This window comes from Podarcis pityusensis, assembly GCF_964106645.2.
Source record: "Podarcis pityusensis genome assembly, chromosome: 4".
Classification (NCBI taxonomy): domain Eukaryota; kingdom Metazoa; phylum Chordata; class Lepidosauria; order Squamata; family Lacertidae; genus Podarcis; species Podarcis pityusensis.
Genome location: NC_138027.1, coordinates 29,333,534 through 29,349,712, shown reverse-complemented (window position 1 = coordinate 29,349,712; position 16,179 = coordinate 29,333,534). Strand labels below are relative to the sequence as shown.

At 42.0% G+C, this 16,179-nt stretch overlaps 1 protein-coding gene across 2 annotated transcripts; it reads left to right on the top strand.

Annotated features, from left to right (window-relative positions):
• The first annotated feature begins 313 nt into the window (after window positions 1-313).
• LOC308476512 (beta-1,4-galactosyltransferase 3-like) lies at window positions 314-16,081 on the top strand. Of its 2 annotated transcripts, none has more exons than XM_081004194.1 (7): window positions 314-469; window positions 4,786-5,270; window positions 10,684-10,919; window positions 11,868-12,058; window positions 13,054-13,176; window positions 14,914-15,018; window positions 15,780-16,081. In XM_081004194.1, the coding sequence occupies exons 2-7, from the start codon at window positions 5,018-5,020 to the stop codon at window positions 15,946-15,948; spliced, it is 1,077 nt and encodes a 358-aa protein (XP_080860320.1). In that variant the 5' UTR covers window positions 314-469; window positions 4,786-5,017; the 3' UTR covers window positions 15,949-16,081. The 2 variants fall into 2 exon arrangements, with proteins under 2 accessions (XP_080860320.1, XP_080860321.1); XM_081004195.1 differs by lacking the exon at window positions 314-469 and adding an exon at window positions 487-541.
• The last annotated feature ends 98 nt before the right edge of the window (window positions 16,082-16,179 follow it).

Here is a 16,179-nt window from a genome sequence, read left to right as displayed (position 1 = left end):
TTGCTCCTATCCAGCAGAGCTCTTTCGTCCACTTTGACACTGTGCTGCTGCTTTTGTATTAAATATTATTTTCTTCTCAGATTTTAATCTCTTCCCTGCTCTTTAGAGAACGAGAGGGAAGGATTCGCTTGAAGAGGAGTCAGTTCTGCGAGCGAGCGCGCGGGGGCGGGAGAGAGAGAGAGAGAGAGAGAGACAGACAGACAGACAGACAGACTCCGTCTGACAGGCGCCGATTCCTTCTCCGTAGACTACAGCAAGGCAGGAGCCTTAGTGGACTCCGATTCCCAGCATGCAACGCTAACCCCACCGAGAGGGCCTAGGCGTGACGCTAGTTGCATCTCGGGAGCTGTAGTCCTAGAAACCCTTGTTATGCAAAAAAAACACGGGGATGAAGTGAGGAGGTGGGCGGGTCCCGACGACAGCCCCCTGGACGGAAGTGTTGCACACGCGCGTTCTCTCAGGCGGACAGGTGAGCAGCCCCATCTCTCGCCCTCGGCGGCGGCGGCACCTGTTCGCTCGTCAGGCTTCTCTGAGAAGCGGGGTGGGTTTGGGGGGGGGGAGGGAACGGGGCTTCGTGTGAACCGTCAAGAGGTGGCGGGTTGGGGCCGGGAACCCAAGCAGGCCGGGGGCTGGGGAAGAAGTCAAGACATATAAAGTTGCCCTTCGTCCCGTAGAGTGAGTTAAGCGACTCTCCAAAGTCTCCTCGACTGCAGCCTTTAAAATAATAATTAAAAAATACTTGTATAAACAAGCAAACGGGCAGATAGGGGTGAGGGACGGTCGCCTACTACCGGCACCGAAAGCTCAATCGAGGGGTTTTCGCTTCGCCCTCGGTCTCCACACACAAACACGGAGTAGCTTTTCTTAACTCGGGTCTTGCTGGGTGTGAGACATTTCAAGGCGCGGGATTCAGCCCTGGATTTGGGCTGCGGGGCGAATTGTAAGGCGATGATGGGACTTTGCGCTTCAACTTTTGAGGGGTGGTTTTTGTGGGGGTGGGGGTTAAGTTAAATTTACCCCGCCTCTGCCAGCGCTGCTGTGTCCGCTTCTCAACCCTCCTTTTCCACCCTCACCCCCCGCGGTTGTTTTCTCCTCAGAGGAAAAATGCGAAACGTCACAGTTCTGGTTGGCAATAATAATGATAATAAAGGAGTCCAAACTGTCATACGTATGACTTAATCCCTCTCAGACGCACATTGTGGGGATAACAGGCTGTGTTACTGGCCTTGGTACGCGATTTTAAAAAATGGCATAGCCAGGATTTTTGCTAGTGGGGGCTGACTTTTGTAAGGGTGGGGGACTTCAGATTTGTATTGATTTTGATTAATTTGGCTATGCCCATGTTTGTGAGAAATAAATTAATAAGGGGTTCCCCCACTGCCACACACACACGTAGAAGAAGATCCGAGTTGCAAAAGCCCTGTGAGGGGTTCGCTATTTAAAAGCAGCTTTAGTCACTTTTTGAGGACTCACAAAGCAGTGTACGAACAGGGTCAAGGCAGGATGTCATGATGAAATAGCCACCATAGCAAGCATACAGGTTAGAAGAAAATCCTTCCTGCCCCACCGGCTAGAGGATTACTGATTCACTGCTATGGTAAAATCCCGAGGTTCTCAGTTGTGTTCAATAGGAAGCTCTCACTCAGCTTTACCCGGGCCTAATGGAAGATCCAAAAATGGCTTCCAGTGTGAATGCGCAAGCTCCCTGTTTTGCACAATACTGTAGATCATTGGTAGGCAAACTAAGGCCTGGGGGCTGGATCTGGCCCAATCGCCTTCTAAATCCGGCCCGTGGACGGGCTGGGAATCAGCGTGTTTTTACATGAGTAGAATGTGTCCTTTTATTTAAAATGCATCTCTGGGTGATTTGTGGGGCCTGCCTGGTGTTTTTACATGAGTAGAATGTTTGCTTTTATTTCAAATGCATCTCTGGGTTATTTGTGGGGCATAGGAATTCATTCATATCCCCCCCTCAAAAAAAAAATAGTCCGGCCCCCCACAAGGTCTGAGGGACGGTGGACCGGCCCCCTGCTGAAAAGGTTTGCTGACCCCTGCTGTAGATTGATTGCTGGCCTCTCCTCTTATTTCTCTATTTTGCCTTCCGTTGGCACAGTTCAGGGGCTTGCTTGACACTCTTCTGAAGCTTCCCCCCCCCCCAAGGCACCACATTATGGCGGGACTGCTAAGGACACTTAGAAGTGCCACTTCTGAGAGAAAAATATGCTCAAGACTGCTCTGTGTGGGTAGAGGTTGAGGTGGGAAGCCAACTTCTTACCCCTTGTGATTTTCTCCTATCTCTCCGTCCGTCCGTCCCCCCCACTTTACATTTTCTGTCAGTAGAAAGTTTATTCCATTCTGTTGTAGAGTGTAGGCCAGGGGTCAGCAAACTTTTTCAACAGGGGGCCGGCTCACTCAGACGTTCTGGGGGGCTGGACCATATTTTGAAAAAAAATATATGAACGAATTTCTATGAAAAAGGTGAGATGGCAGGGCTCTTTTACCTCCTTTTAAGATGTCCCCACCAATCCTGCTGGTTCTCAGCGGTTGTGAAAAGTCTCTGCATATGGTTGAAAGTCTTTGTGTCGATCTGTCTGATTTCCTCCCCACCCCCATGTTCCATGACTGACTCCTGATATTAAAAACAGTATCTGGGGTTCAGGCATGAGATATTCTAATAGTGTGCTATACTGTTCTATAAGATCAACTGAGTATTTCCCCTGTGCTTCAAGGACATTGCGTTCTGGATTTTGAAAACCCTGAGAGTCAAAGACCATTTGAAAGAACAGTCATTCTCGTTTCAGTGACCTAGGACATGTTTGAGTGCCAGATCAAATTACATTCAACTTTCCCTGTCTGGTTGAAAGAACACCTGTTCTCAGATGAATGGAGAGAGTTAACCAGCTAGCAGTGAACCACACTGAAACTCTTGCACTACTGGGATTATATTCAAGTAGTTCAAAACACCCAGCTGCCATAATAATTCATATAACAGCAAGAAAGGCCATAAAGTACAATTGCTTAGCCAATAAAAATGACAATATGTGAGAACAGCAATGAGAAAATACAGTGGTACCTTGGATTAAGTACTTAATTCGTTCCGGCGGTCCGTACTTAACCTGAAACTGTTCTTAACCTGAAGCACCACTTTAGCTAATGGGGCCTCCTGCTGCTGCCACGCCGCCGGAGCACAATTTCTGTTCTCATCCTGAAGCAAAGTTCTTAACCTGAAGCACTATTTCTGGGTTAGCGGAGTCTGTAACCTGAAGCGTATGTAACCTGAAGCGTATGTAACCCGAGGTACCACTGTATATTATTAATAATTCTTTTTTTTCTTCCGGATGAGGACAACAGTTTACTTAAAACACATTTTGTAATGGTTTTATGTAGAACAATCTATTTTACTGTGTTAGAAAATGATAATTCCTGTGAGCACTCATGCAAGGTGTGCTCAGTGTTTTCATTGTTGTTGCAAGTTTATCTTGATACCCAAATATGCTGCCAGTCCTTAATATTGTGAGTATGCAGTGCGGTTTCTTCCCAAGTAATACATTTTGTTTGTTTGTTTACTACAACATTTGTAATTTCTATTTTCAAGTTTTATTTGCCTGTGTCCCAGGTGGTAAAAATTAAGACACCTGTGTTTTAAGTAGCATAGGGTGCTGCAGTCTGCCTCTCATTCACTTGCTAGTACTGTACAGTATTGGTTATATTTGCTTGTACAAAAGTAAGGGTCCAGTCGTATACTGCATTTACGTGCACTTTGCAAAATGGGCTGTTCTTCTGAATAAGTATACATAGCATTGCTTTGTAAAATTAAGAAAAATGCCAAATAAGTATAATATTATACTAATTAAGTGTTAAATTGTGTATTTTGTATTGTTAAAGCAGCAAAACAACTTTAGGTTTGATAAATAATTAAGAAAGTATTGAATATATTTGAATTTCTCACTGAATTGGAAGCCTGGGCTTCACAGTTTCTAAAATTTTAAATCCAGGCAAACACACTGACTGACTTATGCTTAGCTGCCAAAGAATGCTGAGTCTCAGTTGGAAAAGAGAAACATAAAACTTCGGGTTGGGAGGAGAAATAGTTTATTCCGATTCCTGAAAGAGGGCCTGGTCAACTGACTAGAACCCTGAATAGGAGTACTCTACATTGCAATATTGCTTTAGATCCTATTGTATGATATGGAATAATTATGCTTGGGTTAATCTTTCTCCTGAAACAAGAATTTCAGTAATGTAAAGAAAATTTATTGGCTAAAAAACCAGAATTTAATCTGAAGTGTGGAGATCAGGATCTGCACCAAAACGTAATGCCAGCATTTTGAAACTGTTTGACTCCACAGTGGCAAGTGGGAAACAGGTGATTATGAATTGCCTCCAATAAATGCTCATACATTTATATAAATTAAATACGTAAATGAATTGAAAGTCACAGTCCTCCCACTTTGCTTCTGCTGTCAGCCCTTTTATCTGTCTAACTCAGTTTCATCAAGCTGCCTTTCATTCACTTGCTAGTACAGTATTGGTTATATTTGCTTGTACAAGCTGAACTGGTGGCTGTTCTCTAAGCTTCTGGCAGAGGGCTTTCATAGTCATGTTACCTGAGCTGCTTTTGACCGGAGACACCAGATGAACCTGGGACCACCTAACACGGAAGAGGTCAAACAATTGTTAGTTTTAAAACAGTATTCCTAGTTATAGTTTATATGCCATTATATCCAGTTAGAAGTCAAATGTATTGTTAGCACCTTTTCATTGCTTTTCTCATTTTAATTGCAGATTGAATAATAGAAGAATGGATAAAGATGCACAGAAGATGTTCGAAATCTAAGATGTTTGATCTGCAATAATAATATAGGTTGCATTATATCCTGTGAGAACTTTGGGCATTTTCCAAAGATGCTAGCTCCCTTATTCAGCTGCCCATCGAGAACATTTACTGTTCCACTGCACTGTACCCATGAAGTTAAAATGTCGGTGTGTCTTGAAGAATTAAGTGTTTAGCCTAAGTATGGCTTTTGTAAAGAAAATGTCCCTTTCTCGAGTAGAAAATCCCTGCTTTCTGCTTTTTTTGATAATCTTTCAAGCAATATTCATCTTGATCCTGTACCGAGGCAGCAATTCAACTGTATATCGGACTTCTTTTCCGCTACCTCGCCCATTGGACTATTCAAAAACAGAGGATGTCTATACAAATCTCAGTTTGTTCACTCCTGCTCCTGATAAGGCAAATATGCGGTACTGCACTGAGTCACCAATATTGGGTATGTATTGTTGCAGGTTGATGTTGGTAATGCATCCTAATGATTTGAGTTGCACATGAAAGCTGTATTTGGCTGTGATCCTAACTCGCACTTAGGAGCAGCAGGGCTGCATGAAGTAGTGGAGCCACCATCTCTTCCATTTCCTGGTTGTACTGCTCAGGGATAAGGAGGGATACACACACAGTAAAATTTCCAGTTTTCACTGTGCCAGCTCCTGGCTGGTGTTGCAGAGGGGCCTGGATCAGGCCCATTGGTAGTAGCTGGACTGACTAAGGCTCCATAAGAACCTCAGCTGGGTGCAGTGGGATCCACCTTGTTCACAGAGCACACCCCACACTGCCAGGACTGGGTAGAGGGAAACCTGCTGCATTCTATCTCTCCAGTTAAGCTGATTGGGTTTTAGGATTGCTTTACCTGTATGTGGGATAGTTATTATACTGAGACCGATGTGTGAAAGCATCTTTCGTAGTAGCATTAATTTCAAATATTATATCATTCTTTTAGAATATAGAATTTTGATGGGAAATTACACCTGTTGGCTTGTATTTTCTAGTGCTGGAATTGCAGGATATCCATTAAACAATGTATGTACTTCCTTTTTTGAGTCAACAAACAGCATCATAAAAACCTGTAGCTATATCAACTACTTTTGTTTCTGTCCTTGACTGGCTGGGGATTGTCTTTGTTATGTGTTTGATAAATGGTTGGTTTGTTGTGCTAAGAGAACCTTGGCTACTACAGGAAACATTGATTTGATATTGGATGACCTTCCAGTGGACCCATGTGTTTGAGCTGTTTGACTGTGGAACAGTCTCCCTCTGGAGGTTGCAGACTCTCCTTCTTTGGAGGATTTTAAGCGGAGGTTGGGTGGTCATCTGCCATGGATGCTTTAGCTGAGATTCCTGCATTGCAGGGGGTTGGACTAGATGACCCTTGGGTCCCTTCCAACTCTACGATTATATGATAATACAATTTTCATATGCTAATTAGGTAATAAATTATACATTTTGTGTTGTTAAATCAGTAAAAGAAGTTTTGACTTTATCAGAAAGGCAGTACTGTACTGTGTGTATTTACTGCCCCCACCCCAATTATGCATTACTAATGAAAGTAAGGCAGTTTACTTCAGGAGTGATTTCAGTTTTATATCCTCAAAATGCAGGCACAAAAGCAGACAAATTTATATTCAGGCATTTCAAGCTATGCCTGGGGGACAGGTTTAGCAACTGTTCCCTTCTTCCAGGTGATAGCTGTATGCTACAGGGGCAGTCAATGATCTGACTTTGTATTGCTTTGCTATTAAAGGCAGCCCTGTTTAGGGAAGTTTTTAATATTTAATGCTGTACTGTTTTTAACATTTGATTGGGAGCCGCCCAGAGTGGCTGGGGAAACTCAGCCAGATAGGCGGGGTATAAATAAATTATTATTATTATTATTATTATTATTATTATTATTATTAAGCTACCTCATGAGCAAAGCTCCATTGGTGTACTGTATCTTAATCTCATCTGACAAAAATGTTGCCCAACACTTGGACTTTTTATACATAAGGCATTTGAGACTCAGTCCACATTAGTCTGACAAGAGATTTTGATTGTCCTTTTAACTTTTTGCCTTTGTTGTTGAAATTTAAGAAACCCTATGGCTGGTGAACTTGCTTTTGTATTTTGGGTTGTAGGATTGTGTTCTTTTTGCATTACTTTCCTATATTAATCCTCCATTGGAAGCAGTTGCTTTTGCTATAAGTAAAGGTAAAGGTACCCCTGCCCGTACGGGCCAGTCGTGTCCGACTCTAGGGTTGTGCACCCATCTCACTTAAGAGGCCGGGGGCCAGCGCTGTCCGGAGACACTTCCGGGTCATGTGGCCAGCGTGACGAAGCTGCTCTGGCGAGCCAGCACCAGAGCAGCACACGGAAACGCCGTTTACCTTCCCGCTATAAAGCGGTACCTATTTATCTACTTGCACTCAAGAGTGCTTTTGAACTGCTAGGTGGGCAGGAGCTGGGACCGAACGACGGGAGCTCACCCCGCTGCGGGGATTCGAACCGCCGACCATACGATCGGCAAGTCCTAGGCGCCACCCGCGTCCTTTGCTATAAGTAGCTATCCTTTTTAACAATTGCTGTTCATCTTAAGATGTTTTTCAGTGTGCTAGATATTAGCATCCAGTACCTCTTATCTTGCATGTTGCTATTTTTAAAAACTTAATCTTTTTCAGTAACTACTTCTGAATAACTGCCTGACTCTGGATTTGCGCTTGCATTATCTGCTCCAATGACTGTTTTTCTTACTGCTGTACTGGTTTTGACATAAGGCCAAACCATAGTTTAGCACAGGGGTAGGGAACTGGCTCTTGTGCTTGCGTTGTCTATTCCAATGCCTGTTTTTCTTACTGCTGGACTGGTTTTGACATAATGCTCGCCATAGTCTAACACAGGAGTAGGGAACAGGATCTGGTTGACAGGCCGATTCCTTGTTTTCCCACCCAGCTCTGGCAGGCCTCTCAGCTGTCCATCACCCAACATCACTATGATTTCAGTTGACCAATTCGTTCTTTGCAGCAAAGTCATCACCCTTGGCTTGTGTTTTTTCCACATGACGGCGAGTTCAGAATTGTTTATTACTGTTTTCAAATAACCTCCAGCTTGCTGTGTCATCCAAACCCAAATTGTGTTTAATCTTAACTATGGTTAGCAAAAGCATGCTGACTTGGACTCAAACTCCCATCAGTCCCAGTCCTCCCATCAGATATGACCTGAGTTGTGGTTCAGCAACATTTGGAGGACTATAAGTTCCCCATTTCTTCTCTCTTCTCATTACATTCTGATCAAGCCAATATTATAAGGTGAAATGAGTGGGAGTTGTGATGGTACTATATCCTAGGCAGCGTTCATTTGGTTTTGATAAAGCTTGTGTAAATCATTCTGTGCGGCAGTGGCAATATCAGCAAATAGGAGCCAGACAAAGTATAGTTGCCATTCTGTGACTCCTGATGGGAAAGCAGTAGATTTGCAGTAATGAAATTCACACACTTGAAAAAGTGACACTGTCAATCTTTCAGCCCTTGTCTAGGAAAAAAAAGTAATAGCTGACTCAATCCAAATAGTGTAGTCAGGTTGTGGAAGAGATGGTGTTCTTTGCTTTTGTATGCAGTAAATGTCTAGGGTCCTCATTAGTAGTGAGAAGAAATAACTTCATTTCCATATTCTTGAAGGGTAAGGTTTGTAATAGGCTGTGCTGCTTTTTGAGAAGATGAGTGTACCTATGATTGAATCATAGTATAATCTGCTTAGTTACCAATGAAGTCTTCTGCACCAACCATGGCTATAACCAATTCTGGATTGTAGTGTGGTGCAGGCTGTTCCTTTGCACAGGACGCTGAGCTGAGGGGGCGCAAAATAATAATAATGATAATAAAACCTATATTTATACAGGCACCAACTGAGAAGATCCATTTTAAAAGCAACAGCACTAAAAGGAATTATTGTGAAGATAAGGAATATTGGGTGTGCCAAATTCTGTTCTTGCCCAGGGCACCATATTACCAAAGTCCTCCCCTGCCATTACTATTACTGAGAACTGTAATTGCCTTTTCCCCTTGAATCAGCAGATCTGATCCCTCCTAGTTTAGAGAGTTTGTTGGAAGCTGCCCAGAGTGGCTGGGGCAACCCACTCAGATGGGCACGGGATTATTATTATTATTTGGTATGTTAACTTTAATTTTATATGCCTTAAGTAAGTGTGGTTTGACTTCCTATGCTCTCCTCCTACCCTTTTCCTCCCCATGAAGCCAACTGAATATCTTGAACCTTTTAATCCTTGTTCTGCATAACTTATTCTTATTTTCCAGACCATTCTAATTACAGTGGTACCTCAGGTTACATATGCTTCAGGTTACATACGCTTCAGGTTACAGATTCTGCTAACCCAGAAATAGTGCTTCAGGTTAAGAACTTTGCTTCAGGATGAGAACAGAAATCGTGCTGTATGTGATTTATTCAGCTGTTAAAAGAGATCAACAAACAGTGTGGCCAGGGGTTGTTACTCGCAGTGCTTGTCCCAGTGTGGTCTGTCTCCTGTGGATGCATGAAGGAAGTCACACAGTACAGTGGAACCTCAGGTTAAGAACTTAATTTGTTCTGGAGGTCCGTTCTTAACCTGAAACTGTTCTTAACCTAAGGTACCACTTTAGCTATTGGGGCCTCCCGCTACCGCCGCCACGCGATTTCTGTTCTCATCCTGAAGCAACGTTCTTAACCCGAGGTACTATTTCTGGGTTAGCAGAGTCTGTAACCTGAAGTGTCTGTAACCCGAGGTACCACTGTATGCTCTTCTTGTTTTCCATTTCTTCCTTGTACAGGTGCAATCATTGGATCTGCTTGAGTTAAAGGAACCAACGTTTGTTCTATACAGGATTAGAGTATGGGGATATACTAGTCTGCAGTAAATCCTTTCCTCCTTCACTCTATACCAGCTTATATATGCAATTTAGTTGTAGTGTCCTTGCTGTGCTGGTGCAATGTCATATTCAACTGCGTGCTGGCATAGCAATTGGTGTTCCCTTGGCATAAGAAGGATCAGTCCCTCAGAATAGTAAATAGAGTTGGTCAATGTATAGCTTTATACCAGCCTCTGGTTTCAAGGCTGCTATTGATTGTGAAAATGGAACACTTTTAATTTAAAAATGTTAATTGAATCGCTATGACCCCACTGACCCAAGGAAGCTGCATTGTATACTTAATAGCTCTTGCTGTTTAAAGACAAATTAAGTACTGATTCCACAATTAAATATATTTTCTGTGAAGTACTTATATAAAAACATGCTGGAATTTAAAAACCACCTAGAGTTTGTAAGAAAGCAGTTGACTAGCTTCTTATTGCAAGGGATTGGCTGATTTGTGCCTGTCCCTAATTGATTTTGCGTTCTAACATAATGGCCTTGTTTGGATGAGCCTTGGGATCATGCACTCATCCTTGCACAAGTGCAAAGAAGCATTCATTTTAAACTACCAGCAGCTTGCTGGGGACATCTAAGCTCAGGCAAGCTGCAAATCAAATTGTACTCTTATGAAGCTGGCTTGCTTTAGTTTAGTTTAGCCATAGTTTAGGGTTTGGACAGAATGCTAAACCAGTTAATCTTAAATGGAAGTAGAAGCCTCTAATCTCCTCTGCATCTTTATCAGAGGAGAGGGGAAATGCACAGGCCTGAGGCTTGCAAAGGCTTGCTCTCCTAATGCTAATTAGTGGTTTAGTCAGTTATGTCTGAGCTCATCCAGAGCCTCCCACACTCATTCTTGTAGAAGAAAAATGTTTAAATCAGCACCTGTGCTCTACCAACCATCCTCGTAGGAGACTTTATCTCCATGAATAACTTATTCTGAAACTCACCCACTTAACCCTTCTTCTCATACAGTTGGACCCTTAGCCGTCACATTTGACACACTACCCAGTGAAGAAATGATCATCAGCAAAAACCCGTATGTCCAGTCAGGTGGTCACTACAGCCCTCCACATTGTGTGGCTCGCTACAAAACTGCTGTCATTGTGCCACACAAGAATCACGAGAAACACTTGCAGCACTTCCTCTATTATCTTCATCCCTTCCTTCAGCGTCAGCAGATTAACTACTGTATCTACTTGATTCATCAGGTAAGCCAAACCAAAGGCACACTGCAAGTCTCTTTAACATGTTTTTTTTAAATAAAATGAGCTAACGCAAAGGTTGTCAGATAAGTACAGAATATGGGAGTGTGCCTGCAGTTTCGATATACGGCTGTCTATAAAGTGCTCCTCATAAAATCAAAATCTGCTTTACGTAGAATCTTCTGTGGAGAAAGAAGTTGAAATGTCAAGGATGCTGCTGCTTTCTAAATTGCAAGTGGTTAATCTTCTAATCAGCCATGCTGCTTTTATGCCAGATGGAGTACATGCTATGAGTGCTGCTTAGTTCAAACTCTTCTTATGGATGTTTCTATGAAAATAATGTGATCTGCTGGGGAGTTTAAAAAATAAAAAATAAAATCACATGTAAAGATCAGAAACAAAAGGGAAGTACTGAGGAGAAGGCCATTTGTGGAGGAGTTAATTAGTTGTTTTTCATTTCTAGGTGTGAATGTGTACAATTGATATCAGGCTTGTATGTTACAAATTTTGTGGTCATCACACTCATTATTAACCATGTAAACTTCACTTTACGGCTGTTAACATATTGCATGAAATTCCAGTCCTGAAATGCTGGCAATCTTGGTCCAGTGATTATTAGCTCCATTTTGCTTCTTCCATTTCCTCAGATCCTCATTCTCCACTTACCTTTCTTCATGTTCTTCTTTACTTAATAGCTATTCTTCACCCTTATTTTAGCCTCCTTATCTCTCATCCCATAGTCCAGCTGCTTGTGTGAGGTGGCGATCCCTTCCTAACCACTAATTTTGTCTTTCCTCACAGTTGCTGGACTGCAAACTAGTTTCTTCAACAACTGATTGATACGCCAAGCATGCCGAATATCTCAGTGTCACAAAAGCAACACAATATATTATGAGCACCCTCTAACCAATTCATCATTGTGTTCTAAGGCTGATTTTCGTTTTCTCTTTTCAGGCTGGAAGTGGCCCATTTAACCGAGCAAAGCTTCTTAACGTTGGAGTCCGCGAGGCCATGAAAGACGATGACTGGGACTGCCTGCTTCTGCATGATGTGGACCTCATTCCAGAGAATGATTATAATGTTTATGCCTGTGATGATTATTTCCCCAAACAACTGTCCACTGCTATTGACAAGTTATACTACAGGTAATAAATATCCTAAGGAAAAGGTATACTAGGTCCATAAACCATAATATTACCATTGGCTGGGGGCGGGCAGGAGAGAGGAGAAGAAATGTAACACAAGTAGTACAAAAATGCAAATAGTACAAATGAAAATGAATTTATTAAATAATAATTGTTTAAAAATTCTAAGGGTTAACACTGGGCCAAGTGCTTTGCAGTCAACCAGCAGTTTTGCAGGTTCTGGCAATTTCATTTTTTATGAAGCAATTGGATAGAATATGTCTACTCCTTTTCCCCTTCTAACATTGTGTGCATATGGATTAGGGTACGGAGCATAAAACCACACAGGTGTTCTCCTGCATGCGCTTCTTTTGTATGGCACTTTGAACTTGGGATTGTAAGTCCCATTGAATTTATTTGCAATTTATTTTTATTTGCAAATACAACAAACCTTTAGAAAAAAATGTGCCAGTGAGAAGCATACAATCAACAATAAAATGTTCTTCATAAAACAAGTAGAAAATACATTAGATAAGCCTAATACATCAACACAGCACCCTTCAGGAACGCTGATGAGTTTTAAGCAGGTGTGTAAGTGCCAATACTGCAAGTGCCTTCCTGGTGTTTATTGGAAGCACATTCCAAAGTGCTTTGCTTCTGTTGCAAGGAAAAACTGTTTTCTGGTATTTTCTTACTTCTAAGCATGCTTAAATCATGGCCTTAACATTGAGATGTAAGAGAGAAGAAACTTGGAAGGTATGTTTTTAAGCATACTGAAGTCTTGAACTTTTTCCAGAACTAATACTCCCTGTCTTCACAACACTTCTGGTACAGCATCAGGAGCACTAAACTTACATGAATGTGAAAGTCATTGTGTCCTGATGCTCCATGTAGGACCAAAGAAAAATAAAGTATTCTAGTTTGTTGTGCCAGACGCATGTACTCTTTGCTTTCCACAGTGCAGTGCAATATTTGTTTTTCTCGGTAAACTGATCTAGGTTTATTTTTCTTTGTAGTTTCCCATACTGGTCCTTTTTTGGTGGTGTAATTGCTTTGACCCCAGAGCATTACATGAAGATAAATGGGTTTCCAAATACCTTCTGGGACAAAGATGGTGAAGATGATGACATTGCTGAAAGGTACTATTGAGGAACAGGCGTTGAAAAAGGTTGTGATAAATTCAAACATAACAACAGTTAAGTTGTGCCTGCTTAAAAGAATGATGTGAGAGCTCTCCATCGCTCAATAGGACCTCTGTTCAGAAAGTGGTTGGTAATTACTTCATTTGATAGGTTGGATTTAAAGGTGCCCTTTTGCGTGTGGAATGTGTTTTCCATTCAAAGAAGCACTGCTTTGCACCTTTAGTTAGAAAAGTGTGAGAAAAGTTGGCTGAAATGGCAGAACATTTGAAAACCGTCCTCTGAAGGCTGCTATTCCAAGGACAGGGCTCTACGGTGCAAGAATCTATAAACAAGCCTGAAGCTGCACTGCAGGGAACAGAAATTTTCACTCTGTTGTTTGTTTGCTTTTAAATCCAAACTCCTTGTACCATGTGACAAGCTGCTTAGGAATTTCCAAAGCAGTTTATGATAAAGGGTAGAAGATTGCTGTCTGAGATAAAAGGGCACCCATACAAGCCTTTGCAGACAGTTAAAAAGACTTTAGATTGGGATGTGTACAGGGGGCTGCAAGGTGACAAGGTGGTTTCTTACTGGGCGTTGAATTGAATGTCAGCCAGTTGCTAGTTTGAGCAAAGATCAGCCCTATCAAACATGAATGTGGCAAAGTCTTGTGAAATTTCTGTTCATCTTTCCCGGGCGTTTTTCTGTTCCCAAACACTGTTGACAGAATATAAAAATGTAAATGGAACACTTTGTTCTAACCGCTGTTCAAAGTAAAGGTGACTAACCTGTGGGCAGTATCCAGGCCTCCCCGCCCCATGTTTTGTGCCCCTCAAGATGTCCCCAAATTTGTTGATTTTTGTTGAAAGGCAGAATTATCCCCCCCCCCATTTTTCTAGTTGTTAAAAATGTGTTAACATTGACTAACTCTAGTGTGATGCCAAATTGTTTTTGTGCCCTTCATGCTCCCTATTTGTCCATTTTATTGTTATTAATTACCATTCCTGAGGATCTCCTCCTGTGATTCTATGGTGCCTAATAATTGTTGTGAAACCAAAGACCCCCTTCTCTAATTCCTTCTTTAAAAAATTGTTAATGAATGATAAATAATTTAAAATAGTGCAGAATAGCAGATGGGAAAGTATTTTGGAATGTAGACTTGATAACTGCAGTTCTCACTTTGGCCCAGTGCATTTGAAGCAGAGAAATCTGACACAGCATCACCAGCCTGATAGGCTTTCATACTGGCCACTGAGGCCGTGAAGCCATTGTCAGCATATGTGGTTATATTAAGACAATGTTACTCATATGCCTGCCCCCCCCTTTCAAAAAAAGGAAAAACCATTTCTAAGGAACCGCATTGAAGCTCATCAGATTGAACTTCAAAGAATTGGTTTCCTAACCCTAACCCTGATACAGAGTGGAGGCTGGTGCTAAAATCTGTTATTTCGGGTTTTGTGAGCCATTTTTGAGCAGAGGCAGAGCAATGCACCCAAGGTAGGACAAGAAAGAAAACGGCTGGCCTGATCTTATATAATTCCACCCACCAAGAGCAAATTATCCAGCCATCTTGTGTCTGTGTCACTGCTAGACAGAAAATAATTGACAATCATGAACCCTTAGAATATGCCAGTCCTAACCATTTCACCTTTGTTGCTGTCTGCCTTGATTTTGCCATTTTTATGGAGAAATGTTCTGAAATGCATGTACTTATGCTTGTAAATTAACATTTTCACCATCTCTTCACTTCAAAAGGATTGCTATTGCAGGAATGGGAATAGATCGCGTTCCACTTTATGTTGGGCATTACAAAATGATAGACTATGGACAAGCTGCTGAACGTGTACAGAACCTTAAAAGGTGAATACAGATTTTCTTCTTTCCATGACCGGTTTTATGTGCACTACACTTCCTGGCAGACAGGGCTTGTAACACATTGCATCCGCACCAGATCAAACCACACCCTCACCCTTGAGCCAGGATATATATTTAAGTAGTAGAGACTTACAGTCTTTGGCACCTCAAATTCATTGTTTATCAATGCAACTACCAGCAGGATGGAGCAAAATATTTAAATATCTTATTGATAAACATCTCCCCAACAGCCAGAGTTGAGGCATTCCAGCAGCTCTACTAGAATGGAGATAAATGAACAGCAGAGGTGCCTATCAGCTACATCATCTGACACAGAAACTCTTCTCAGCCTTCGCTGTTGTGGCTGCTTTGAGCTGAGAGATACTGTATATGCTCAGAGGCACACCAAGCAGATTACTGGACTGCCCTCGGTTCATAGCACTCAGATAGATTGAAAACTATGCCGCTCTTTGGCTGCACCTGGCCTTTTTGGTATTGAAGGCTCTGCTTGTGAAGGCATTCAGTCTGCCACCAAATTTCCCGAAAGAGCCTCATGTGCTTAATAGCACATTCCTGGGTGAGGCACCTCCTACTTGGGAAGTTTTTCTTTGCAAGAATTCGCCTATCTATTCACGTTTCATAGCGCTAGAAAACTTCCTCTTCATCTCTGCTGAAAAACCTAGACCTGTAACATTGGTATCTGATTAGCATTTTTATCTCTCTACTGTCCCTGCCTCACATAATTCCCCCTTTACTTTCCCCTCTAGGCCTGCTGAACTGAACACTAAAAAAACGTGGAGAGATGATGGGATGAATTCTTTGGAATACAAACTCTTGGGAAAGAAGAAGTATCGTCTGTATGTTAACATTACTGTGGATATTGGGGCTGCACCCGTCCTACCACCCGAGGGCAAAAGCAAAGGAAACAAAGCCTGACTCTGGCAGCATTGGACTCTTGCAGTGCTGGAGTTTGCTGGGTACAAAAGGATTGTGCGGTACGCAGACATGAAGATCCATTTTTAAAGCTTCTATTTACAAGTAAAATAATAATAAAGTCACCACGAATGAACACGCGAGTATTAAGTTCATGTATTTTTGGAAAAGCATGCAGCCATTGTAAAGTGCGATGTCTACTGAACCCTGCACTCTTACTCACCTGCACAATTC

Excerpts from the sequence above, each read along its gene's own strand:
- LOC308476512 (XM_081004194.1), top strand. The coding sequence starts at position 5,018 with ATGGCTTTTGTAAAGAAAATGTCCCTTTCTCGAGTAGAAAATCCCTGC. Across the intron at positions 5,271-10,683 it reads CACTGAGTCACCAATATTGG|TTGGACCCTTAGCCGTCACA; the intron begins GTATGTATTGTT and ends CTTCTCATACAG. Across the intron at positions 15,019-15,779 it reads CGTGTACAGAACCTTAAAAG|GCCTGCTGAACTGAACACTA; the intron begins GTGAATACAGAT and ends TTTCCCCTCTAG.